Raw genomic sequence first — 25,835 nt, forward strand, 5'->3', positions numbered from 1 at the left:
TTTGACATTGTTCACTTGATTGGAGATGATTCCGGTCTTCTTCATGAGCACTCCTGCATGTCTTCCTTCCTGTCTTGCCATGTGGGTTCCACGGAGGTGTGTGTTTTTGTTAGATATCACTGGGCACATTCCTAACGTGGAGGTGGTTTGCATAGCTCATGTCATGTGGATATATAAAGTATTGTATTGTAAGGTATGTTAGTCTACGGACGGTCTGACATTGCTCGTCCATATATTGATGTATTCCAATTGCATTTGGGTGTATTGTGTGGAATGTTGGAACATGGTTAGATATTACTTGTTAGACTTGACTGTGCTGTTGGAGCTAGTAACACAAGCATTTCCGACATCTGCTAAACAGGTGTATGTATATCTCTCTAGTCACCCCCAAAACCAATTCTTTCTTTGGCCGCCTCTCCTTCCAGTTCTCTGCTGCCAATGACTGGAACGAACTACAAAAATCTCTGAAACTGGAAACACTTATCTCCCTCACTAGCTTTAAGCACCAACTGTCAGAGCAGCTCACAGATTACTGCACCTGTACATAGCCCACCTATAATTTAGGCCAAACAACTACCTCTTTCCCTACTGTATTTAATGAATTTATTTATTTTGCTCCTTTGCACCCCATTATTTTTATTTCTACTTTGCACATTTCTTCCATTGCAAATGTACCATTCCGGTGTTTTACTTGCTATATTGTATTTACTTTGCCACCATGGCCTTTTTTTGCCTTTACCTCCCTTATCTCACCTCATTTGCACACATCGTATATAGACTTGTTTATACTGTATTATTGACTGTATGTTTGTTTTACTCCATGTGTAAGTCTGTGTCGTTGTATGTGTCGAAGTGCTTTGCTTTATCTTGGCCAGGTCGCAATTGTAAATGAGAACTTGTTCTCAACTTGCCTACCTGGTTAAATAAAGGTGAAATAAAAAAAAGAATAAACAAATAAATGTGTCTATTTGATTAGGATTAGGACTTTTCCTCTATGTGTCGCACTTCCATTTCCACTTTATGTCCCCGTTAGGGAGCTGTCATTTATGCTGCAGGCTAATTACTACCAATGTCATTGTGGTCCAAGTTCAACTCCTAGCCTATAGGGTGTGGTAACAGGCCCTCTGTTATTTGTTGTTGTACTCTGCATGTGAAGTATCTGCACTGCAGCCTATAGAGGAACTAAGCCCTTGATAATAGGGGAACGTAAGCTGTTGAACACAAACTCCCAGTCCTATGATGTTGCTCTGTGAAGGAGGTTAGCTTTTCAGCATTCAATTCCTGGCAGCCTTCTTCTCCCTGGTTGATTTGTGAATGTGAGTGATTCGAGAATGTTTGGCTTGGGTATCCAAGGTGTTTGAGATTGTTGAGGACCAGTGTTCCGAGGGGCTGACTGTGACATCATAAAGCGGAATGTAGTTAGCGTGCTGTTTGAGGGATTCCAATTCAGTCCGTTGCGGCCTTCCAGGCAGTGCAGTTGTGCTTCAAGTGTGCTCTCTGTGTGATGACTTGTTGTGCCTACACGGAGTACAGCTACGAACGGACGTGGCATTTGGGGTAAGCCTAAGCCTTTTCGTAACCTTAACCTATTTCTTCTAACTTGCTATGACAAAGTGCTTTGATGACACTAGTTGCATCCCAGCTAGTTGAACGCTTGTCAGTCGTTCTCCTAAAAGGCAACCTCTGTTGCTCGATGTACTAAACCGAGGGCCGGCAGCCACTAAGTACATGTAAGAGACAATTGTGGCAACAATAAGTTGTAAGATGATACCTAGTCACATCTGAGATGTGAATCAACTGCACCGATTGGTCAATCGCCAGTATGTGCCCTTGGGCCTCATTTGTCCCCTTTGAAATGACCTGTTGAGATCATTCAATGCAACATCTGAGGCTCTCTGGCCTATAAAGGATCCACCTCATACCACTATTTCCGTAATATAAGGCTATGTTATTGTTTTTTGAAAAAAGTACCATACAATATTTGCACATCCCTATCACCTCTGTACGCATAGGAAAATGATCCCTTTATTGTGTGTGTGTTGGGTGGGTGTCTGAGGAATGTTTTACTGCATTTCAGCTTGCAGAGGTATCACCACCCGTCCCATGGCCACCTGGATCATGTCTAGGGAAGAAAAAGAAGAATGACGTTATTACATGGCCTTCAAGAGCTACATGACTGCTGAGGTGACATTACGGACCCCTTAGGATTTGTGGCATTCCTTGTGTATTTGTTTCCCGTTTGTGCCACTTCGTTTCTCCTTTGTACTTGTGACACTATTTGAGGTTTTTAACGCCTATCTCTATTAGGTGTGACTGGCAACTGCAGTGGGTTGAATCCTACTAGTTCAGTGTTTCCCAACTCCAGGCAGGGGTAGAGTAGGCATTTTTGTTGAAGCCCTGGAGAGGCACAGCTGATTGAAAGAGTTGAATCAGGCGCAACAACAACAACAACAACAAGAACAACACCAATCAATGTGAAGAGTGGGACATCACAGTTGGGCCTTGTGTTCAACATAGCTCAGTATTTGAGTGTGTTTCCCGCGCATGCAAGTAGCTTTGATTTCTTCTTCCTCCATAGTTCCCTAGAACGAACGCCCTCCCCTTTGCAGCAGAGGCCAGGCAAAAGCGCGCGCGCGCGCTTTCTGTGCCACTGGCTTCAATCAGGTCCACCAAACGCAGATAATAAGAGCACCGAGCACCGAAAATTACGTCATTAATTCACTTGAACTCAGCTAGTGAACACACGATGTCTGGAAGAGGTAAAGGCGGCAAGGGACTCGGAAAAGGAGGCGCCAAGCGTCACCGTAAGGTTCTCCGCGATAACATCCAGGGAATCACCAAGCCCGCCATTCGCCGTCTGGCTCGCCGTGGCGGCGTGAAGCGTATCTCCGGGCTGATCTACGAGGAGACCCGCGGTGTCCTGAAGGTGTTCCTTGAGAACGTGATCCGTGACGCCGTCACCTACACCGAGCACGCCAAGAGGAAGACCGTTACGGCCATGGACGTGGTCTACGCTCTGAAACGCCAGGGACGCACCCTGTACGGTTTCGGCGGTTAAACGCACTCTTCTCGGAACGTCAACATCCCGACTTGAACCCAAAGGCTCTTTTAAGAGCCACCCACATCCGCTTCAAAAGGGTCAAATCCATTATCGTAGGAAACCATGAGCCACTCTTGAGTGGACAGGGAGGGAGTATTCGTGACAGGAGGCTATGTTCAGTGCAGGCTTTGCGTACAGTCGTATTAAACCATGAGCCACTCTTGAGTGGACAGGGAGGGAGTATTCGTGACAGGAGGCTATGTTCAGTGCAGGCTTTGCGTACAGTCGTATTAAACCATGAGCCACTCTTGAGTGGACAGGGAGGGAGTATTCGTGACAGGAGGCTATGTTCAGTGCAGGCTTTGCGTACAGTCGTATTACTGAGGCACCACGGCTGGGAAATCCCCACCAAGTACCAAAAAGGGGGGCCTTATTTCTAGCCATTGTAGGACTTTTTTGGAAACACACCATTCCCCACCAGTGACAGAGCATAGGCTATGGTCTTTGTTAGGGAAGCAAGCCTCTGAGTGGAAGGCTCTTATGCGCGCTCAGCTCCACTGGGCAAATGGCAGGGGCGCCTATGAGAAAGCAGGGGTGTGTCCACGGCCGGCGAATTAGCTTAGCTTCGTCTTCATAAGAGGGAAAGGGCTCTCCACCCCCTCATTCGTTTGTGAGAAGCAGCGAGACATCAGCATCATGCCCGAGCCAGCAAAGTCCGCGCCCAAGAAGGGCTCCAAGAAAGCCGTCACCAAGACCGCAGGGAAAGGCGGCAAGAAACGCCGAAAGTCGAGGAAGGAGAGCTACGCCATTTACGTGTACAAAGTCCTGAAGCAGGTCCACCCCGATACCGGCATCTCCTCCAAGGCCATGGGAATCATGAACTCGTTCGTGAACGACATCTTCGAGCGTATCGCCGGAGAGTCGTCTCGCCTGGCCCACTACAACAAGCGTTCCACCATCACCTCCAGGGAGATCCAGACCGCAGTGCGCCTGCTGCTCCCCGGAGAGCTGGCCAAGCACGCAGTGTCCGAGGGCACCAAGGCCGTGACCAAGTACACCAGCTCCAAGTAAACAGCCCATTTGGAGTGCTGTAGTAACCCAAAGGCTCTTTTAAGAGCCACCCAACCTGTCAGTGAAAAAAGCAAATCCATATGTGTGTGGAGGACATGTCAAAAAGGGGGGAGAGGGAATAAATGATGCTGACATGAACAGGGTAGGAATGTGTGCATGGTAGTATAACACAGTGAGTGGGATTCCACTCGTGCTCCGATGACTGGAGCCTGTGTAACAGTATAACTTTAGGCCGAACCAGGGACCCTCTGCACACATCATCAACAACAGTCTCAGAGCAAGTGACGTCACCGATTGAAACTAGCCGTTTCACATCCCTTACACACACCTGTACAAGAGGGAGGAGGAGAGAGAAGAAGAGGCTCCAAATCTCTCTCTCTCTAGGCCTATATCAGGGCGGACAAGCACATGGGGCGCCAGCCTCCATAGCGCCGGCCGCACAGCCAGACACCAAGACCCACAGACACAAAGACCGGCACGAGTGAGTCACGCTGCGGAGTCAAGCGAGGAAGGACTGCGAGAAGGCCACAAGCCTATCTCTCTCTCTCTCTCTCTCTCTCTCTCTCTGACACGCTTTTGAAAGAGACACACAGACAGAGAGAGAGACTACCTAGCACAAGAAAACACACAGGCTCCAAATCCAACTAATAAACTCATACTAATAAAACATCACACACACACACACACACACAGTGCAAGTAAGCATGTCGTTGGACAGTGTATTATTTCGTTTGCCTCCTGGACACATGACGAATACAACGTGAAACTAGTCTCAGCCAGGCCTCACAAGTGCATGTGTTTTAAGGTCCCCAAAAGAGCTCTCCTTTAAAACACCAAGGAGCACATCAGGGGACGCCAAACCATTTGATTCCCTTGCCAGACATCTCGGCTCACTCCACAATCAATGGTGCTCGCAATCGGATGCACTTTTAGGCCATTTAGGAGACAAATAGCACAGGAAAAGCAGTGCGCACCGCTCCACCCGACAGTCGAACGGTGAGGTTTTGAGCGAGTCGCAGCAAAATGCACGGGGCTTCTGCAGCCCACATGACTTTATTCTGAACGGACACAAGTCTGCTCGCTGGGCCGTTCGCTTTTGGGCCAAAAACACGGCTCCGTCGGTGACTTTTGGCCCGATATTGGCGACCAGAAAACACAAGTGAAAGAGCATTTGGCCAGCCCGGAGAAGCCGAGCTGGGTGGCTTGAGTCTACATGGTTCTCATGTCGCGTTTAAGGCCAGCCCCCTGCACGGTGTGGAGCTTCAATAGCGCAGAGCAGCGTCTACAGCAAAGTACTCCTCCTCACAGACTACCGTAGTGTTGTAAGTGTGTGTGTTTACCGGACCGAACGACAGACATGGCAGAAGTCGCACCAGCACCCGCCGCCGCCGCGCCGGCCAAGGCACCCAAGAAGAAGGCAGCAGCCAAGCCCAAGAAAGCGGGACCCAGCGTAGGCGAGCTCATCGTCAAGGCGGTGTCCGCCTCCAAGGAGAGGAGCGGCGTGTCCCTGGCCGCGCTCAAGAAGTCTCTGGCGGCAGGCGGCTACGACGTGGAGAAGAACAACTCCCGTGTCAAGATCGCCGTCAAGAGCCTCGTCACCAAGGGCACCCTGGTCCAGACCAAGGGCACCGGTGCTTCCGGCTCCTTCAAGCTCAACAAGAAGGCCGTCGAGGCAAAGAAGCCCGCCAAGAAAGCCGCAGCCCCCAAAGCTAAGAAGGTGGCCGCCAAGAAGCCCGCCGCCGCCAAGAAGCCCAAGAAGGTAGCAGCCAAGAAGGCCGTGGCCGCAAAGAAGTCCCCCAAGAAGGCCAAGAAGCCCGCTACACCCAAAAAGGCCGCCAAGAGCCCAAAGAAGGTGAAGAAGCCCGCCGCAGCGGCCAAGAAAGCGGCCAAGAGCCCCAAGAAGGCTACCAAGGCAGCGAAGCCCAAAGCCGCCAAGCCCAAGGCGGCCAAGGCCAAGAAGGCAGCCCCCAAGAAGAAGTAAACCTATTACAAACAGTGTTCTTTCTACTCGACACATGTTGTTACCACAAAAGGCTCTTTTAAGAGCCACCCACCTCTTTCCATAAAAGCGCATGTCATTCCATTCCACCTACCTACCCGTGGTGCAAAAGAAATGAAATGAATGACTTTTACGCACCACATTTTCGAGTGGCTAAATGGCTTTACATTTGTCACTCAAGAGTGCAGCACCCTCACCAGTCAACATTGTTGTGATGTGTTAGAATTGGCATGTCACATTGATCCTGATAATAAGAAGCATACATACTATAGTGGGTTGGACAGCAGCCATTGGTATTATGAGCCACTCTCGAATTGATTGATACATGTTTCAGTGATTTGAGTAGTCACTTTGGCGCTCCCGCCAACGTGAAAAAGTCACAAAAGTCGGAGGGAAACAGAGTAGCCTAGCCCTCGTCACTCTGCTGCCTGCCTGCCTGCGGGTGGGTGGGGGCGGGCTTAGGGCTGACTGCCTGTCTGTCTGTCCCTCCCTCACTCCAATTGGATAAGGCCACACCGGTCCGGTGGCCAATCGATGGCTTTTGTGGCGAGGTATAAGTAAGGCTCTCGAGGTGGCCAGCGGCTCATTCAGACTTTCTGTGACATACTGAAGCTACCAATATGAGCGGAAGAGGCAAAACCGGAGGCAAGGCCAGGGCGAAGGCAAAGACACGTTCATCCCGTGCCGGGCTCCAGTTCCCCGTGGGCCGTGTGCACAGGCTGCTGCGTAAAGGCAACTACGCCGAGCGTGTGGGCGCTGGCGCACCAGTGTACCTGGCCGCAGTGCTCGAGTACCTGACTGCTGAGATCCTGGAGTTGGCCGGAAACGCTGCCCGTGACAACAAGAAGACTCGTATCATCCCCCGTCACCTGCAGCTGGCAGTCCGTAACGACGAGGAGCTGAACAAACTGCTTGGCGGCGTGACCATCGCTCAGGGTGGTGTTCTGCCCAACATCCAGGCAGTGCTGCTCCCCAAGAAGACTGAGAAGGCCGTCAAAGCCAAGTAAAATCGCTGGTGCGGCTGCAACTTGACTACTCAACCCCCAAAGGCTCTTTTAAGAGCCAACCACCTAGCTCAACAAAAGCGCAAAGTGTCCTTTCTATGCCTGGCCAACTATTTGGCGTGTTTGTTAGATACACACACACATATACACGGCACCGTATCAAGTGCCCACATGAGGCCTAAATGAAGGATAACAACTAGTAGGCTAGAATGAGAGCATTATTGCGCGTAAAGTGTAACGTTGCTCGCGGCCCTAACAAAAGACCCAAGCGCGCCTCGGCGAGGGTGGGGGTTGCATTTTGGGGCGGCACGGAGAGGCCGAGCCTCCCGTCCAATGGGCGGCGGAGGAGGCCTCCGCAACGGGCCAATCAGGGCGGTGCGGAGATGGTGACCAATGAGCAGACGCCGCTGCCGGCTTTATAAACTTCACATAGGCATTTTGAGGCTATACTCCGACTGTGAAAGAAGGAAGCTAGCTAGCGCCATGGCCAGAACCAAGCAAACCGCTCGCAAATCCACCGGTGGCAAAGCACCCAGGAAGCAGCTCGCCACCAAGGCTGCGCGCAAGAGCGCCCCGGCCACCGGCGGCGTGAAGAAGCCTCACCGTTACAGGCCCGGCACCGTGGCTCTTAGAGAGATCCGTCGTTACCAGAAGTCCACTGAGCTGCTGATCCGCAAACTGCCTTTCCAGCGCCTGGTGCGAGAAATTGCCCAGGACTTTAAGACCGACCTGCGCTTCCAGAGTTCCGCAGTGATGGCCCTGCAGGAGGCAAGCGAGGCTTACCTGGTCGGCCTGTTCGAGGACACCAACCTGTGCGCCATCCACGCCAAGAGGGTGACCATCATGCCCAAGGACATCCAGCTGGCCCGTCGTATTCGCGGAGAGCGCGCATAAACGATGACCTGATCTCCAAAATCCCCCAAAGGCTCTTTTAAGAGCCACCTCCATATTTCAGTCAAAAAGGCACAATTGTTCCATTTGTACACGCCCCTTTCCCACCGTGTATGTTCCCTGTTCTCGAGTCACTACAGACCGTGGTTCGATTCCAGGCTGTATCACCACCGGCCGTGATTGTAAATAAGAGTTGGTTCTTAACTGACTTGAGTCGTTTCAATAACGCTCTCTTATATGTGATTAGATGTATGCCTAGAGTAGAAGAGGGGAAAAATACACTAGCAGTAATGAGTGATAGTAATGATATAGGGCAAAAAGTGTCAAAAATGGTCACTATGTAGCTAAGAACAACTGACTTTGAAAGTCCCATGTTGCAGTGCCGCTGATGAGAGGGGAAAAGTTTACCGTGGAGCACGGAGGCCATCTAGTGGTTAAACGCGGGTACTGTCAGCGTGTGAGCACGTCATAGTGGCTCCCTATTGGTATTTGATCTTCAGGCCAGCGTTTCCCAAACTCGGTCCTCGGGTCCCCAAGTGGGGCACGTTGTGTTTTTTCGATTCCAATTGCTCTTGGAATGAGTCTGTCTATTCCTTTGTGAAAATGGCCATTCAATGATTTCTGGGCCATGTGACATTCCTCGATGGCCCCAAAAATCCATGTTTTGATCCGATCATTACAACGTTAGCTGTGTGCACCCCATAATTCATGCGACTGACTAAGCTATTGAAAGTAAAATGATATATCTCTGTCCGGCGCAAGTGAAAGGTGGTCGAAAAAAATTGTTACCAACGTTGTGGTTGAAGGTACAGGAAATGTTGTAGGCCACCAAATTAGACGTGATATTATTAAGTCGCCCTTCTGTGCTTGTTTGTGTGCGTGCATAGGTAAGTTGTTTCGATATGGTGGAATAAATGGAGAAATGAAAGGAATGTATTTAGTGGGATGAATTCAGTGTGCGATTGAATATTCCAATGCCATACCCATTGATAGGCCTTTAGACTAGATCCGAGATCCCTTAAGAGAAAAGGTATCAGGACAGCAGGAATCAATAGATGTAATCGTCAAGGGCTTGCAAAACAGCTGTTACGAAGCTGCCGGGATGATTGCCCTATTAGTAGTTGACCAATTACAGAATAGCAATCACCAATGCAGGCAGGTACGTGGTGATTGCTGCATTGGCTTCGTAAATAGGCTTCATAGGAACTAAATGGCTCAGCACATGACACCTTCACAGTGCAGAATATTTGATACTATTGACTCCGGTTGAGTAGAGTCGTGTGTCTTTGGCGTGATTTGAAGTCGACTTCTGATGTGGGATTTAGTTCATTTTTCAAAGAAGATTTGCTGACGAATCGAAACCCCTTGACCAAATGATACGACAAAGTAAAGGCCCTAAATACAGGCTGCCAGTTAAATGCAGCAATGACACGGCTAAAGTGTGTCATTGCAGGACAAAAGAGCAGGAATTGTCTGCTGTTGCATCTTCACTCATGAGACAGGTAATAGGGGAGCTCCGTGGTGCTGAAAAGGACAGCGCCCCTGGCCATTTGCCAAGGCCTATTTCCCGTTGGAGGGATTTTTGACATGCTATAGGCACAGTTCAGTACACCCCTCACCCCTATCCTGTAATTGGTCCCAGAATCATCCACTTGATTCCCGACCACCAACCGATTGTCGGGGTGCATTGGTGTAAAATGTGGTCGTCGAGATCAGGTTCTATGGCATCTGTACCTTTTTTTGGAGCTACCTACACCAGTAGGGGAGCTTACAGATAAAGAGTGCACTAGGCTAGAGAGAAAAGTAGCATTCCGTTTTTCATTTTCTCTCTTTTGATACTTGAGAAACATAGATTCACATGACGTCCAAATCTGCAAGAGACAAAAGCAGCAGAAAATCAGCAGGTGAAGAAAAGGGTTAAGTGAATATGATTTAAGAGCAGTCAAATGAAGTAATAGTGACATAGATTGTAAGAAATGAAATGTACCATGTGAACATTGCATTGTGGCTTTAGAAGAGCATGTATTTGTAGATGAATGACAGATTAGGTTTGGTGACAAAGTAACTGTATAATTTGAGGTACTCTACATGAGCATGTGTTTGCCTATTTGATGATCTGTTGTAGTTAATGTTTGATTTTGAGCACATACTTGTTGTGACAATTGCATCAGGTTGAGGGAGAAATGGTCTGTGTGGCCATTGTGAGTGGCACTTCTGATCCAGCAGGTGGTGTTAAGATCCCTCCCTATGTGGCTTTGAATGATGAGCCAGTGTTGGCAAAATGACTTGTGGTCCAGCGGGTGGCGGTGAAATGCCTCCCTATCTATATGACTTGCCCTATTCCTTTGACATTGTTCACTTGATTGGAGATGATTCCGGTCTTCTTCATGAGCACTCCTGCATGTCTTCCTTCCTGTCTTGCCATGTGGGTTCCACGGAGGTGTGTGTTTTTGTTAGATATCACTGGGCACATTCCTAACGTGGAGGTGGTTTGCATAGCTCATGTCATGTGGATATATAAAGTATTGTATTGTAAGGTATGTTAGTCTACGGACGGTCTGACATTGCTCGTCCATATATTGATGTATTCCAATTGCATTTGGGTGTATTGTGTGGAATGTTGGAACATGGTTAGATATTACTTGTTAGACTTGACTGTGCTGTTGGAGCTAGTAACACAAGCATTTCCGACATCTGCTAAACAGGTGTATGTATATCTCTCTAGTCACCCCCAAAACCAATTCTTTCTTTGGCCGCCTCTCCTTCCAGTTCTCTGCTGCCAATGACTGGAACGAACTACAAAAATCTCTGAAACTGGAAACACTTATCTCCCTCACTAGCTTTAAGCACCAACTGTCAGAGCAGCTCACAGATTACTGCACCTGTACATAGCCCACCTATAATTTAGGCCAAACAACTACCTCTTTCCCTACTGTATTTAATGAATTTATTTATTTTGCTCCTTTGCACCCCATTATTTTTATTTCTACTTTGCACATTTCTTCCATTGCAAATGTACCATTCCGGTGTTTTACTTGCTATATTGTATTTACTTTGCCACCATGGCCTTTTTTTGCCTTTACCTCCCTTATCTCACCTCATTTGCACACATCGTATATAGACTTGTTTATACTGTATTATTGACTGTATGTTTGTTTTACTCCATGTGTAAGTCTGTGTCGTTGTATGTGTCGAAGTGCTTTGCTTTATCTTGGCCAGGTCGCAATTGTAAATGAGAACTTGTTCTCAACTTGCCTACCTGGTTAAATAAAGGTGAAATAAAAAAAAGAATAAACAAATAAATGTGTCTATTTGATTAGGATTAGGACTTTTCCTCTATGTGTCGCACTTCCATTTCCACTTTATGTCCCCGTTAGGGAGCTGTCATTTATGCTGCAGGCTAATTACTACCAATGTCATTGTGGTCCAAGTTCAACTCCTAGCCTATAGGGTGTGGTAACAGGCCCTCTGTTATTTGTTGTTGTACTCTGCATGTGAAGTATCTGCACTGCAGCCTATAGAGGAACTAAGCCCTTGATAATAGGGGAACGTAAGCTGTTGAACACAAACTCCCAGTCCTATGATGTTGCTCTGTGAAGGAGGTTAGCTTTTCAGCATTCAATTCCTGGCAGCCTTCTTCTCCCTGGTTGATTTGTGAATGTGAGTGATTCGAGAATGTTTGGCTTGGGTTTCCAAGGTGTTTGAGATTGTTGAGGACCAGTGTTCCGAGGGGCTGACTGTGACATCATAAAGCGGAATGTAGTTAGCGTGCTGTTTGAGGGATTCCAATTCAGTCCGTTGCGGCCTTCCAGGCAGTGCAGTTGTGCTTCAAGTGTGCTCTCTGTGTGATGACTTGTTGTGCCTACACGGAGTACAGCTACGAACGGACGTGGCATTTGGGGTAAGCCTAAGCCTTTTCGTAACCTTAACCTATTTCTTCTAACTTGCTATGACAAAGTGCTTTGATGACACTAGTTGCATCCCAGCTAGTTGAACGCTTGTCAGTCGTTCTCCTAAAAGGCAACCTCTGTTGCTCGATGTACTAAACCGAGGGCCGGCAGCCACTAAGTACATGTAAGAGACAATTGTGGCAACAATAAGTTGTAAGATGATACCTAGTCACATCTGAGATGTGAATCAACTGCACCGATTGGTCAATCGCCAGTATGTGCCCTTGGGCCTCATTTGTCCCCTTTGAAATGACCTGTTGAGATCATTCAATGCAACATCTGAGGCTCTCTGGCCTATAAAGGATCCACCTCATACCACTATTTCCGTAATATAAGGCTATGTTATTGTTTTTTGAAAAAAGTACCATACAATATTTGCACATCCCTATCACCTCTGTACGCATAGGAAAATGATCCCTTTATTGTGTGTGTGTTGGGTGGGTGTCTGAGGAATGTTTTACTGCATTTCAGCTTGCAGAGGTATCACCACCCGTCCCATGGCCACCTGGATCATGTCTAGGGAAGAAAAAGAAGAATGACGTTATTACATGGCCTTCAAGAGCTACATGACTGCTGAGGTGACATTACGGACCCCTTAGGATTTGTGGCATTCCTTGTGTATTTGTTTCCCGTTTGTGCCACTTCGTTTCTCCTTTGTACTTGTGACACTATTTGAGGTTTTTAACGCCTATCTCTATTAGGTGTGACTGGCAACTGCAGTGGGTTGAATCCTACTAGTTCAGTGTTTCCCAACTCCAGGCAGGGGTAGAGTAGGCATTTTTGTTGAAGCCCTGGAGAGGCACAGCTGATTGAAAGAGTTGAATCAGGCGCAACAACAACAACAACAACAAGAACAACACCAATCAATGTGAAGAGTGGGACATCACAGTTGGGCCTTGTGTTCAACATAGCTCAGTATTTGAGTGTGTTTCCCGCGCATGCAAGTAGCTTTGATTTCTTCTTCCTCCATAGTTCCCTAGAACGAACGCCCTCCCCTTTGCAGCAGAGGCCAGGCAAAAGCGCGCGCGCGCTTTCTGTGCCACTGGCTTCAATCAGGTCCACCAAACGCAGATAATAAGAGCACCGAGCACCGAAAATTACGTCATTAATTCACTTGAACTCAGCTAGTGAACACACGATGTCTGGAAGAGGTAAAGGCGGCAAGGGACTCGGAAAAGGAGGCGCCAAGCGTCACCGTAAGGTTCTCCGCGATAACATCCAGGGAATCACCAAGCCCGCCATTCGCCGTCTGGCTCGCCGTGGCGGCGTGAAGCGTATCTCCGGGCTGATCTACGAGGAGACCCGCGGTGTCCTGAAGGTGTTCCTTGAGAACGTGATCCGTGACGCCGTCACCTACACCGAGCACGCCAAGAGGAAGACCGTTACGGCCATGGACGTGGTCTACGCTCTGAAACGCCAGGGACGCACCCTGTACGGTTTCGGCGGTTAAACGCACTCTTCTCGGAACGTCAACATCCCGACTTGAACCCAAAGGCTCTTTTAAGAGCCACCCACATCCGCTTCAAAAGGGTCAAATCCATTATCGTAGGAAACCATGAGCCACTCTTGAGTGGACAGGGAGGGAGTATTCGTGACAGGAGGCTATGTTCAGTGCAGGCTTTGCGTACAGTCGTATTAAACCATGAGCCACTCTTGAGTGGACAGGGAGGGAGTATTCGTGACAGGAGGCTATGTTCAGTGCAGGCTTTGCGTACAGTCGTATTACTGAGGCACCACGGCTGGGAAATCCCCACCAAGTACCAAAAAGGGGGGCCTTATTTCTAGCCATTGTAGGACTTTTTTGGAAACACACCATTCCCCACCAGTGACAGAGCATAGGCTATGGTCTTTGTTAGGGAAGCAAGCCTCTGAGTGGAAGGCTCTTATGCGCGCTCAGCTCCACTGGGCAAATGGCAGGGGCGCCTATGAGAAAGCAGGGGTGTGTCCACGGCCGGCGAATTAGCTTAGCTTCGTCTTCATAAGAGGGAAAGGGCTCTCCACCCCCTCATTCGTTTGTGAGAAGCAGCGAGACATCAGCATCATGCCCGAGCCAGCAAAGTCCGCGCCCAAGAAGGGCTCCAAGAAAGCCGTCACCAAGACCGCAGGGAAAGGCGGCAAGAAACGCCGAAAGTCGAGGAAGGAGAGCTACGCCATTTACGTGTACAAAGTCCTGAAGCAGGTCCACCCCGATACCGGCATCTCCTCCAAGGCCATGGGAATCATGAACTCGTTCGTGAACGACATCTTCGAGCGTATCGCCGGAGAGTCGTCTCGCCTGGCCCACTACAACAAGCGTTCCACCATCACCTCCAGGGAGATCCAGACCGCAGTGCGCCTGCTGCTCCCCGGAGAGCTGGCCAAGCACGCAGTGTCCGAGGGCACCAAGGCCGTGACCAAGTACACCAGCTCCAAGTAAACAGCCCATTTGGAGTGCTGTAGTAACCCAAAGGCTCTTTTAAGAGCCACCCAACCTGTCAGTGAAAAAAGCAAATCCATATGTGTGTGTGTGTGGAGGACATGTCAAAAAGGGGGGAGAGGGAATAAATGATGCTGACATGAACAGGGTAGGAATGTGTGCATGGTAGTATAACACAGTGAGTGGGATTCCACTCGTGCTCCGATGACTGGAGCCTGTGTAACAGTATAACTTTAGGCCGAACCAGGGACCCTCTGCACACATCATCAACAACAGTCTCAGAGCAAGTGACGTCACCGATTGAAACTAGCCGTTTCACATCCCTTACACACACCTGTACAAGAGGGAGGAGGAGAGAGAAGAAGAGGCTCCAAATCTCTCTCTCTCTAGGCCTATATCAGGGCGGACAAGCACATGGGGCGCCAGCCTCCATAGCGCCGGCCGCACAGCCAGACACCAAGACCCACAGACACAAAGACCGGCACGAGTGAGTCACGCTGCGGAGTCAAGCGAGGAAGGACTGCGAGAAGGCCACAAGCCTATCTCTCTCTCTCTCTCTCTCTCTCTCTCTCTGACACGCTTTTGAAAGAGACACACAGACAGAGAGAGAGACTACCTAGCACAAGAAAACACACAGGCTCCAAATCCAACTAATAAACTCATACTAATAAAACATCACACACACACACACACACACAGTGCAAGTAAGCATGTCGTTGGACAGTGTATTATTTCGTTTGCCTCCTGGACACATGACGAATACAACGTGAAACTAGTCTCAGCCAGGCCTCACAAGTGCATGTGTTTTAAGGTCCCCAAAAGAGCTCTCCTTTAAAACACCAAGGAGCACATCAGGGGACGCCAAACCATTTGATTCCCTTGCCAGACATCTCGGCTCACTCCACAATCAATGGTGCTCGCAATCGGATGCACTTTTAGGCCATTTAGGAGACAAATAGCACAGGAAAAGCAGTGCGCACCGCTCCACCCGACAGTCGAACGGTGAGGTTTTGAGCGAGTCGCAGCAAAATGCACGGGGCTTCTGCAGCCCACATGACTTTATTCTGAACGGACACAAGTCTGCTCGCTGGGCCGTTCGCTTTTGGGCCAAAAACACGGCTCCGTCGGTGACTTTTGGCCCGATATTGGCGACCAGAAAACACAAGTGAAAGAGCATTTGGCCAGCCCGGAGAAGCCGAGCTGGGTGGCTTGAGTCTACATGGTTCTCATGTCGCGTTTAAGGCCAGCCCCCTGCACGGTGTGGAGCTTCAATAGCGCAGAGCAGCGTCTACAGCAAAGTACTCCTCCTCACAGACTACCGTAGTGTTGTAAGTGTGTGTGTTTACCGGACCGAACGACAGACATGGCAGAAGTCGCACCAGCACCCGCCGCCGCCGCGCCGGCCAAGGCACCCAAGAAGAAGGCAGCAGCCAAGCCCAAGAAAGCGGGACCCAGCGTAGGCGAGCTCATCGTCAAGGCGGTGTCCGCCTCCAAGGAGAGGAGCGGCGTGTCCCTGGCCGCGCTCAAGAAGTCTCTGGCGGCAGGCGGCTACGACGTGGAGAAGAACAACTCCCGTGTCAAGATCGCCGTCAAGAGCCTCGTCACCAAGGGCACCCTGGTCCAGACCAAGGGCACCGGTGCTTCCGGCTCCTTCAAGCTCAACAAGAAGGCCGTCGAGGCAAAGAAGCCCGCCAAGAAAGCCGCAGCCCCCAAAGCTAAGAAGGTGGCCGCCAAGAAGCCCGCCGCCGCCAAGAAGCCCAAGAAGGTAGCAGCCAAGAAGGCCGTGGCCGCAAAGAAGTCCCCCAAGAAGGCCAAGAAGCCCGCTACACCCAAAAAGGCCGCCAAGAGCCCAAAGAAGGTGAAGAAGCCCGCCGCAGCGGCCAAGAAAGCGGCCAAGAGCCCCAAGAAGGCTACCAAGGCAGCGAAGCCCAAAGCCGCCAAGCCCAAGGCGGCCAAGGCCAAGAAGGCAGCCCCCAAGAAGAAGTAAACCTATTACAAACAGTGTTCTTTCTACTCGACACATGTTGTTACCACAAAAGGCTCTTTTAAGAGCCACCCACCTCTTTCCATAAAAGCGCATGTCATTCCATTCCACCTACCTACCCGTGGTGCAAAAGAAATGAAATGAATGACTTTTACGCACCACATTTTCGAGTGGCTAAATGGCTTTACATTTGTCACTCAAGAGTGCAGCACCCTCACCAGTCAACATTGTTGTGATGTGTTAGAATTGGCATGTCACATTGATCCTGATAATAAGAAGCATACATACTATAGTGGGTTGGACAGCAGCCATTGGTATTATGAGCCACTCTCGAATTGATTGATACATGTTTCAGTGATTTGAGTAGTCACTTTGGCGCTCCCGCCAACGTGAAAAAGTCACAAAAGTCGGAGGGAAACAGAGTAGCCTAGCCCTCGTCACTCTGCTGCCTGCCTGCCTGCGGGTGGGTGGGGGCGGGCTTAGGGCTGACTGCCTGTCTGTCTGTCTGTCCCTCCCTCACTCCAATTGGATAAGGCCACACCGGTCCGGTGGCCAATCGATGGCTTTTGTGGCGAGGTATAAGTAAGGCTCTCGAGGTGGCCAGCGGCTCATTCAGACTTTCTGTGACATACTGAAGCTACCAATATGAGCGGAAGAGGCAAAACCGGAGGCAAGGCCAGGGCGAAGGCAAAGACACGTTCATCCCGTGCCGGGCTCCAGTTCCCCGTGGGCCGTGTGCACAGGCTGCTGCGTAAAGGCAACTACGCCGAGCGTGTGGGCGCTGGCGCACCAGTGTACCTGGCCGCAGTGCTCGAGTACCTGACTGCTGAGATCCTGGAGTTGGCCGGAAACGCTGCCCGTGACAACAAGAAGACTCGTATCATCCCCCGTCACCTGCAGCTGGCAGTCCGTAACGACGAGGAGCTGAACAAACTGCTTGGCGGCGTGACCATCGCTCAGGGTGGTGTTCTGCCCAACATCCAGGCAGTGCTGCTCCCCAAGAAGACTGAGAAGGCCGTCAAAGCCAAGTAAAATCGCTGGTGCGGCTGCAACTTGACTACTCAACCCCCAAAGGCTCTTTTAAGAGCCAACCACCTAGCTCAACAAAAGCGCAAAGTGTCCTTTCTATGCCTGGCCAATTATTTGGCGTGTTAGATACACACACATATAGACGGCACCGTATCAAGTGCCCACATGAGGCCTAAATGAAGGATAACAACTAGTAGGCTAGAATGAGAGCATTATTGCGCGTCAAGTGTAACGTTGCTCGCGGCCCTAACAAAAGACCCAAGCGCGCCTCGGCGAGGGTGGGGGTTGCATTTTGGGGCGGCACGGAGAGGCCGAGCCTCCCGTCCAATGGGCGGCGGAGGAGGCCTCCGCAACGGGCCAATCAGGGCGGTGCGGAGATGGTGACCAATGAGCAGACGCCGCTGCCGGCTTTATAAACTTCACATAGGCATTTTGAGGCTATACTCCGACTGTGAAAGAAGGAAGCTAGCTAGCGCCATGGCCAGAACCAAGCAAACCGCTCGCAAATCCACCGGTGGCAAAGCACCCAGGAAGCAGCTCGCCACCAAGGCTGCGCGCAAGAGCGCCCCGGCCACCGGCGGCGTGAAGAAGCCTCACCGTTACAGGCCCGGCACCGTGGCTCTTAGAGAGATCCGTCGTTACCAGAAGTCCACTGAGCTGCTGATCCGCAAACTGCCTTTCCAGCGCCTGGTGCGAGAAATTGCCCAGGACTTTAAGACCGACCTGCGCTTCCAGAGTTCCGCAGTGATGGCCCTGCAGGAGGCAAGCGAGGCTTACCTGGTCGGCCTGTTCGAGGACACCAACCTGTGCGCCATCCACGCCAAGAGGGTGACCATCATGCCCAAGGACATCCAGCTGGCCCGTCGTATTCGCGGAGAGCGCGCATAAACGATGACCTGATCTCCAAAATCCCCCAAAGGCTCTTTTAAGAGCCACCTCCATATTTCAGTCAAAAAGGCACAATTGTTCCATTTGTACACGCCCCTTTCCCACCGTGTATGTTCCCTGTTCTCGAGTCACTACAGACCGTGGTTCGATTCCAGGCTGTATCACCACCGGCCGTGATTGTAAATAAGAGTTGGTTCTTAACTGACTTGAGTCGTTTCAATAACGCTCTCTATATGTGATTAGATGTATGCCTAGAGTAGAAGAGGGGAAAAATACACTAGCAGTAATGAGTGATAGTAATGATATAGGGCAAAAAGTGTCAAAAATGGTCACTATGTAGCTAAGAACAACTGACTTTGAAAGTCCCATGTTGCAGTGCCGCTGATGAGAGGGGAAAAGTTTACCGTGGAGCACGGAGGCCATCTAGTGGTTAAACGCGGGTACTGTCAGCGTGTGAGCACGTCATAGTGGCTCCCTATTGGTATTTGATCTTCAGGCCAGCGTTTCCCAAACTCGGTCCTCGGGTCCCCAAGTGGGGCACGTTGTGTTTTTTCGATTCCAATTGCTCTTGGAATGAGTCTGTCTATTCCTTTGTGAAAATGGCCATTCAATGATTTCTGGGCCATGTGACATTCCTCGATGGCCCCAAAAATCCATGTTTTGATCCGATCATTACAACGTTAGCTGTGTGCACCCCATAATTCATGCGACTGACTAAGCTATTGAAAGTAAAATGATATATCGCTGTCCGGCGCAAGTGAAAGGTGGTCGAAAAAAATTGTTACCAACGTTGTGGTTGAAGGTACAGGAAATGTTGTAGGCCACCAAATTAGACGTGATATTATTAAGTCGCCCTTCTGTGCTTGTTTGTGTGCGTGCATAGGTAAGTTGTTTCGATATGGTGGAATAAATGGAGAAATGAAAGGAATGTATTTAGTGGGATGAATTCAGTGTGCGATTGAATATTCCAATGCCATACCCATTGATAGGCCTTTAGACTAGATCCGAGATCCCTTAAGAGAAAAGGTATCAGGACAGCAGGAATCAATAGATGTAATCGTCAAGGGCTTGCAAAACAGCTGTTACGAAGCTGCCGGGATGATTGCCCTATTAGTAGTTGACCAATTACAGAATAGCAATCACCAATGCAGGCAGGTACGTGGTGATTGCTGCATTGGCTTCGTAAATAGGCTTCATAGGAACTAAATGGCTCAGCACATGACACCTTCACAGTGCAGAATATTTGATACTATTGACTCCGGTTGAGTAGAGTCGTGTGTCTTTGGCGTGATTTGAAGTCGACTTCTGATGTGGGATTTAGTTCATTTTTCAAAGAAGATTTGCTGACGAATCGAAACCCCTTGACCAAATGATACGACAAAGTAAAGGCCCTAAATACAGGCTGCCAGTTAAATGCAGCAATGACACGGCTAAAGTGTGTCATTGCAGGACAAAAGAGCAGGAATTGTCTGCTGTTGCATCTTCACTCATGAGACAGGTAATAGGGGAGCTCTGTGGTGCTGAAAAGGACAGCGCCCCTGGCCATTTGCCAAGGCCTATTTCCCGTTGGAGGGATTTTTGACATGCTATAGGCACAGTTCAGTACACCCCTCACCCCTATCCTGTAATTGGTCCCAGAATCATCCACTTGATTCCCGACCACCAACCGATTGTCGGGGTGCATTGGTGTAAAATGTGGTCGTCGAGATCAGGTTCTATGGCATCTGTACCTTTTTTTGGAGCTACCTACACCAGTAGGGGAGCTTACAGATAAAGAGTGCACTAGGCTAGAGAGAAAAGTAGCATTCCGTTTTTCATTTTCTCTCTTTTGATACTTGAGAAACATAGATTCACATGACGTCCAAATCTGCAAGAGACAAAAGCAGCAGAAAATCAGCAGGTGAAGAAAAGGGTTAAGTGAATATGATTTAAGAGCAGTCAAATGAAGTAATAGTGACATAGATTGTAAGAAATGAAATGTACCATGTGAACATTGCATTGTGGCTTTAGAAGAGCATGTATTTGTAGATGAATGACAGATTAGGTTTGGTGACAAAGTAACTGTATAATTTGAGGTACTCTACATGAGCATGTGTTTGCCTATTTGATGATCTGTTGTAGTTAATGTTTGATTTTGAGCACATACTTGTTGTGACAATTGCATCAGGTTGAGGGAGAAATGGTCTGTGTGGCCATTGTGAGTGGCACTTCTGATCCAGCAGGTGGTGTTAAGATCCCTCCCTATGTGGCTTTGAATGATGAGCCAGTGTTGGCAAAATGACTTGTGGTCCAGCGGGTGGCGGTGAAATGCCTCCCTATCTATATGACTTGCCCTATTCCTTTGACATTGTTCACTTGATTGGAGATGATTCCGGTCTTCTTCATGAGCACTCCTGCATGTCTTCCTTCCTGTCTTGCCATGTGGGTTCCACGGAGGTGTGTGTTTTTGTTAGATATCACTGGGCACATTCCTAACGTGGAGGTGGTTTGCATAGCTCATGTCATGTGGATATATAAAGTATTGTATTGTAAGGTATGTTAGTCTACGGACGGTCTGACATTGCTCGTCCATATATTGATGTATTCCAATTGCATTTGGGTGTATTGTGTGGAATGTTGGAACATGGTTAGATATTACTTGTTAGACTTGACTGTGCTGTTGGAGCTAGTAACACAAGCATTTCCGACATCTGCTAAACAGGTGTATGTATATCTCTCTAGTCACCCCCAAAACCAATTCTTTCTTTGGCCGCCTCTCCTTCCAGTTCTCTGCTGCCAATGACTGGAACGAACTACAAAAATCTCTGAAACTGGAAACACTTATCTCCCTCACTAGCTTTAAGCACCAACTGTCAGAGCAGCTCACAGATTACTGCACCTGTACATAGCCCACCTATAATTTAGGCCAAACAACTACCTCTTTCCCTACTGTATTTAATGAATTTATTTATTTTGCTCCTTTGCACCCCATTATTTTTATTTCTACTTTGCACATTTCTTCCATTGCAAATGTACCATTCCGGTGTTTTACTTGCTATATTGTATTTACTTTGCCACCATGGCCTTTTTTTGCCTTTACCTCCCTTATCTCACCTCATTTGCTCACATCGTATATAGACTTGTTTATACTGTATTATTGACTGTATGTTTGTTTTACTCCATGTGTAAGTCTGTGTCGTTGTATGTGTCGAAGTGCTTTGCTTTATCTTGGCCAGGTCGCAATTGTAAATGAGAACTTGTTCTCAACTTGCCTACCTGGTTAAATAAAGGTGAAATAAAAAAAAGAATAAACAAATAAATGTGTCTATTTGATTAGGATTAGGACTTTTCCTCTATGTGTCGCACTTCCATTTCCACTTTATGTCCCCGTTAGGGAGCTGTCATTTATGCTGCAGGCTAATTACTACCAATGTCATTGTGGTCCAAGTTCAACTCCTAGCCTATAGGGTGTGGTAACAGGCCCTCTGTTATTTGTTGTTGTACTCTGCATGTGAAGTATCTGCACTGCAGCCTATAGAGGAACTAAGCCCTTGATAATAGGGGAACGTAAGCTGTTGAACACAAACTCCCAGTCCTATGATGTTGCTCTGTGAAGGAGGTTAGCTTTTCAGCATTCAATTCCTGGCAGCCTTCTTCTCCCTGGTTGATTTGTGAATGTGAGTGATTCGAGAATGTTTGGCTTGGGTATCCAAGGTGTTTGAGATTGTTGAGGACCAGTGTTCCGAGGGGCTGACTGTGACATCATAAAGCGGAATGTAGTTAGCGTGCTGTTTGAGGGATTCCAATTCAGTCCGTTGCGGCCTTCCAGGCAGTGCAGTTGTGCTTCAAGTGTGCTCTCTGTGTGATGACTTGTTGTGCCTACACGGAGTACAGCTACGAACGGACGTGGCATTTGGGGTAAGCCTAAGCCTTTTCGTAACCTTAACCTATTTCTTCTAACTTGCTATGACAAAGTGCTTTGATGACACTAGTTGCATCCCAGCTAGTTGAACGCTTGTCAGTCGTTCTCCTAAAAGGCAACCTCTGTTGCTCGATGTACTAAACCGAGGGCCGGCAGCCACTAAGTACATGTAAGAGACAATTGTGGCAACAATAAGTTGTAAGATGATACCTAGTCACATCTGAGATGTGAATCAACTGCACCGATTGGTCAATCGCCAGTATGTGCCCTTGGGCCTCATTTGTCCCCTTTGAAATGACCTGTTGAGATCATTCAATGCAACATCTGAGGCTCTCTGGCCTATAAAGGATCCACCTCATACCACTATTTCCGTAATATAAGGCTATGTTATTGTTTTTTGAAAAAAGTACCATACAATATTTGCACATCCCTATCACCTCTGTACGCATAGGAAAATGATCCCTTTATTGTGTGTGTGTTGGGTGGGTGTCTGAGGAATGTTTTACTGCATTTCAGCTTGCAGAGGTATCACCACCCGTCCCATGGCCACCTGGATCATGTCTAGGGAAGAAAAAGAAGAATGACGTTATTACATGGCCTTCAAGAGCTACATGACTGCTGAGGTGACATTACGGACCCCTTAGGATTTGTGGCATTCCTTGTGTATTTGTTTCCCGTTTGTGCCACTTCGTTTCTCCTTTGTACTTGTGACACTATTTGAGGTTTTTAACGCCTATCTCTATTAGGTGTGACTGGCAACTGCAGTGGGTTGAATCCTACTAGTTCAGTGTTTCCCAACTCCAGGCAGGGGTAGAGTAGGCATTTTTGTTGAAGCCCTGGAGAGGCACAGCTGATTGAAAGAGTTGAATCAGGCGCAACAACAACAACAACAACAAGAACAACACCAATCAATGTGAAGAGTGGGACATCACAGTTGGGCCTTGTGTTCAACATAGCTCAGTATTTGAGTGTGTTTCCCGCGCATGCAAGTAGCTTTGATTTCTTCTTCCTCCATAGTTCCCTAGAACGAACGCCCTCCCCTTTGCAGCAGAGGCCAGGCAAAAGCGCGCGCTTTCTGTGCCACTGGCTTCAATCAGGTCCACCAAACGCAGATAATAAGAGCACCGAGCACCGAAAATTACGTCATTAATTCACTTGAACTCAGCTAGTGAACACACGATGTCTGGAAGAGGTAAAGGCGGCAAGGGACTCGGAAAAGGAGGCGCCAAGCGTCACCGTAAGGTTCTCCGCGATAACATCCAGGGAATCACCAAGCCCGCCATTCGCCGTCTGGCTCGCCGTGGCGGCGTGAAGCGTATCTCCGGGCTGATCTACGAGGAGACCCGCGGTGTCCTGAAGGTGTTCCTTGAGAACGTGATCCGTGACGCCGTCACCTACACCGAGCACGCCAAGAGGAAGACCGTTACGGCCATGGACGTGGTCTACGCTCTGAAACGCCAGGGACGCACCCTGTACGGTTTCGGCGGTTAAACGCACTCTTCTCGGAACGTCAACATCCCGACTTGAACCCAAAGGCTCTTTTAAGAGCCACCCACATCCGCTTCAAAAGGGTCAAATCCATTATCGTAGGAAACCATGAGCCACTCTTGAGTGGACAGGGAGGGAGTATTCGTGACAGGAGGCTATGTTCAGTGCAGGCTTTGCGTACAGTCGTATTACTGAGGCACCACGGCTGGGAAATCCCCACCAAGTACCAAAAAGGGGGGCCTTATTTCTAGCCATTGTAGGACTTTTTTGGAAACACACCATTCCCCACCAGTGACAGAGCATAGGCTATGGTCTTTGTTAGGGAAGCAAGCCTCTGAGTGGAAGGCTCTTATGCGCGCTCAGCTCCACTGGGCAAATGGCAGGGGCGCCTATGAGAAAGCAGGGGTGTGTCCACGGCCGGCGAATTAGCTTAGCTTCGTCTTCATAAGAGGGAAAGGGCTCTCCACCCCCTCATTCGTTTGTGAGAAGCAGCGAGACATCAGCATCATGCCCGAGCCAGCAAAGTCCGCGCCCAAGAAGGGCTCCAAGAAAGCCGTCACCAAGACCGCAGGGAAAGGCGGCAAGAAACGCCGAAAGTCGAGGAAGGAGAGCTACGCCATTTACGTGTACAAAGTCCTGAAGCAGGTCCACCCCGATACCGGCATCTCCTCCAAGGCCATGGGAATCATGAACTCGTTCGTGAACGACATCTTCGAGCGTATCGCCGGAGAGTCGTCTCGCCTGGCCCACTACAACAAGCGTTCCACCATCACCTCCAGGGAGATCCAGACCGCAGTGCGCCTGCTGCTCCCCGGAGAGCTGGCCAAGCACGCAGTGTCCGAGGGCACCAAGGCCGTGACCAAGTACACCAGCTCCAAGTAAACAGCCCATTTGGAGTGCTGTAGTAACCCAAAGGCTCTTTTAAGAGCCACCCAACCTGTCAGTGAAAAAAGCAAATCCATATGTGTGTGTGTGTGGAGGACATGTCAAAAAGGGGGGAGAGGGAATAAATGATGCTGACATGAACAGGGTAGGAATGTGTGCATGGTAGTATAACACAGTGAGTGGGATTCCACTCGTGCTCCGATGACTGGAGCCTGTGTAACAGTATAACTTTAGGCCGAACCAGGGACCCTCTGCACACATCATCAACAACAGTCTCAGAGCAAGTGACGTCACCGATTGAAACTAGCCGTTTCACATCCCTTACACACACCTGTACAAGAGGGAGGAGGAGAGAGAAGAAGAGGCTCCAAATCTCTCTCTCTCTAGGCCTATATCAGGGCGGACAAGCACATGGGGCGCCAGCCTCCATAGCGCCGGCCGCACAGCCAGACACCAAGACCCACAGACACAAAGACCGGCACGAGTGAGTCACGCTGCGGAGTCAAGCGAGGAAGGACTGCGAGAAGGCCACAAGCCTATCTCTCTCTCTCTCTCTCTGACACGCTTTTGAAAGAGACACACAGACAGAGAGAGAGACTACCTAGCACAAGAAAACACACAGGCTCCAAATCCAACTAATAAACTCATACTAATAAAACATCACACACACACACACACACACAGTGCAAGTAAGCATGTCGTTGGACAGTGTATTATTTCGTTTGCCTCCTGGACACATGACGAATACAACGTGAAACTAGTCTCAGCCAGGCCTCACAAGTGCATGTGTTTTAAGGTCCCCAAAAGAGCTCTCCTTTAAAACACCAAGGAGCACATCAGGGGACGCCAAACCATTTGATTCCCTTGCCAGACATCTCGGCTCACTCCACAATCAATGGTGCTCGCAATCGGATGCACTTTTAGGCCATTTAGGAGACAAATAGCACAGGAAAAGCAGTGCGCACCGCTCCACCCGACAGTCGAACGGTGAGGTTTTGAGCGAGTCGCAGCAAAATGCACGGGGCTTCTGCAGCCCACATGACTTTATTCTGAACGGACACAAGTCTGCTCGCTGGGCCGTTCGCTTTTGGGCCAAAAACACGGCTCCGTCGGTGACTTTTGGCCCGATATTGGCGACCAGAAAACACAAGTGAAAGAGCATTTGGCCAGCCCGGAGAAGCCGAGCTGGGTGGCTTGAGTCTACATGGTTCTCATGTCGCGTTTAAGGCCAGCCCCCTGCACGGTGTGGAGCTTCAATAGCGCAGAGCAGCGTCTACAGCAAAGTACTC

The 25,835-nt window shown here is 49.2% G+C and overlaps 9 protein-coding genes across 9 annotated transcripts; all 9 read left to right on the top strand.

Moving 5' to 3' along the window:
* The first annotated feature begins 2,713 nt into the window (after positions 1 to 2,713).
* Positions 2,714 to 3,122, top strand: LOC149975799 (histone H4). Its single transcript, XM_090206581.1, has one exon. The coding sequence runs from the start codon at positions 2,747 to 2,749 to the stop codon at positions 3,056 to 3,058; it is 312 nt and encodes a 103-aa protein (XP_090062707.1). The 5' UTR covers positions 2,714 to 2,746; the 3' UTR covers positions 3,059 to 3,122.
* A 2,346-nt stretch (positions 3,123 to 5,468) lies between these two features.
* On the top strand, positions 5,469 to 8,038 carry LOC149975800 (histone H1). Its single transcript, XM_090204990.1, has one exon. It carries the CDS (start codon positions 5,469 to 5,471, stop codon positions 6,090 to 6,092), a length of 624 nt encoding a protein of 207 aa, XP_090061116.1. The 3' UTR covers positions 6,093 to 8,038.
* Positions 6,731 to 7,175, top strand: LOC149975801 (histone H2A). The gene has a single exon (XM_090204992.1). The coding sequence runs from the start codon at positions 6,731 to 6,733 to the stop codon at positions 7,115 to 7,117; it is 387 nt and encodes a 128-aa protein (XP_090061118.1). The 3' UTR covers positions 7,118 to 7,175.
* Positions 7,598 to 8,038, top strand: LOC149975802 (histone H3). Its single transcript, XM_090204991.1, has one exon. The coding sequence runs from the start codon at positions 7,598 to 7,600 to the stop codon at positions 8,006 to 8,008; it is 411 nt and encodes a 136-aa protein (XP_090061117.1). The 3' UTR covers positions 8,009 to 8,038.
* A 5,022-nt stretch (positions 8,039 to 13,060) lies between these two features.
* Positions 13,061 to 13,469, top strand: LOC149975803 (histone H4). The gene has a single exon (XM_090206582.1). It carries the CDS (start codon positions 13,094 to 13,096, stop codon positions 13,403 to 13,405), a length of 312 nt encoding a protein of 103 aa, XP_090062708.1. The 5' UTR covers positions 13,061 to 13,093; the 3' UTR covers positions 13,406 to 13,469.
* Positions 13,470 to 15,630: 2,161 nt separating this feature from the next.
* On the top strand, positions 15,631 to 16,518 carry LOC149975804 (histone H1). The gene has a single exon (XM_090204993.1). It carries the CDS (start codon positions 15,735 to 15,737, stop codon positions 16,356 to 16,358), a length of 624 nt encoding a protein of 207 aa, XP_090061119.1. The 5' UTR covers positions 15,631 to 15,734; the 3' UTR covers positions 16,359 to 16,518.
* A 448-nt stretch (positions 16,519 to 16,966) lies between these two features.
* Positions 16,967 to 18,302, top strand: LOC149975805 (histone H2A). The gene has a single exon (XM_090204995.1). The coding sequence runs from the start codon at positions 17,001 to 17,003 to the stop codon at positions 17,385 to 17,387; it is 387 nt and encodes a 128-aa protein (XP_090061121.1). The 5' UTR covers positions 16,967 to 17,000; the 3' UTR covers positions 17,388 to 18,302.
* On the top strand, positions 17,772 to 18,302 carry LOC149975806 (histone H3-like). The gene has a single exon (XM_090204994.1). It carries the CDS (start codon positions 17,772 to 17,774, stop codon positions 18,270 to 18,272), a length of 501 nt encoding a protein of 166 aa, XP_090061120.1. The 3' UTR covers positions 18,273 to 18,302.
* Positions 18,303 to 23,319: 5,017 nt separating this feature from the next.
* LOC149975807 (histone H4) lies at positions 23,320 to 23,728 on the top strand. The gene has a single exon (XM_090206583.1). The coding sequence runs from the start codon at positions 23,353 to 23,355 to the stop codon at positions 23,662 to 23,664; it is 312 nt and encodes a 103-aa protein (XP_090062709.1). The 5' UTR covers positions 23,320 to 23,352; the 3' UTR covers positions 23,665 to 23,728.
* The last annotated feature ends 2,107 nt before the right edge of the window (positions 23,729 to 25,835 follow it).

Source organism: Oncorhynchus mykiss, chromosome 17, assembly GCF_057628025.1.
Source record: "Oncorhynchus mykiss isolate SJ-2025 chromosome 17, ASM5762802v1, whole genome shotgun sequence".
NCBI lineage: Eukaryota > Metazoa > Chordata > Actinopteri > Salmoniformes > Salmonidae > Oncorhynchus > Oncorhynchus mykiss.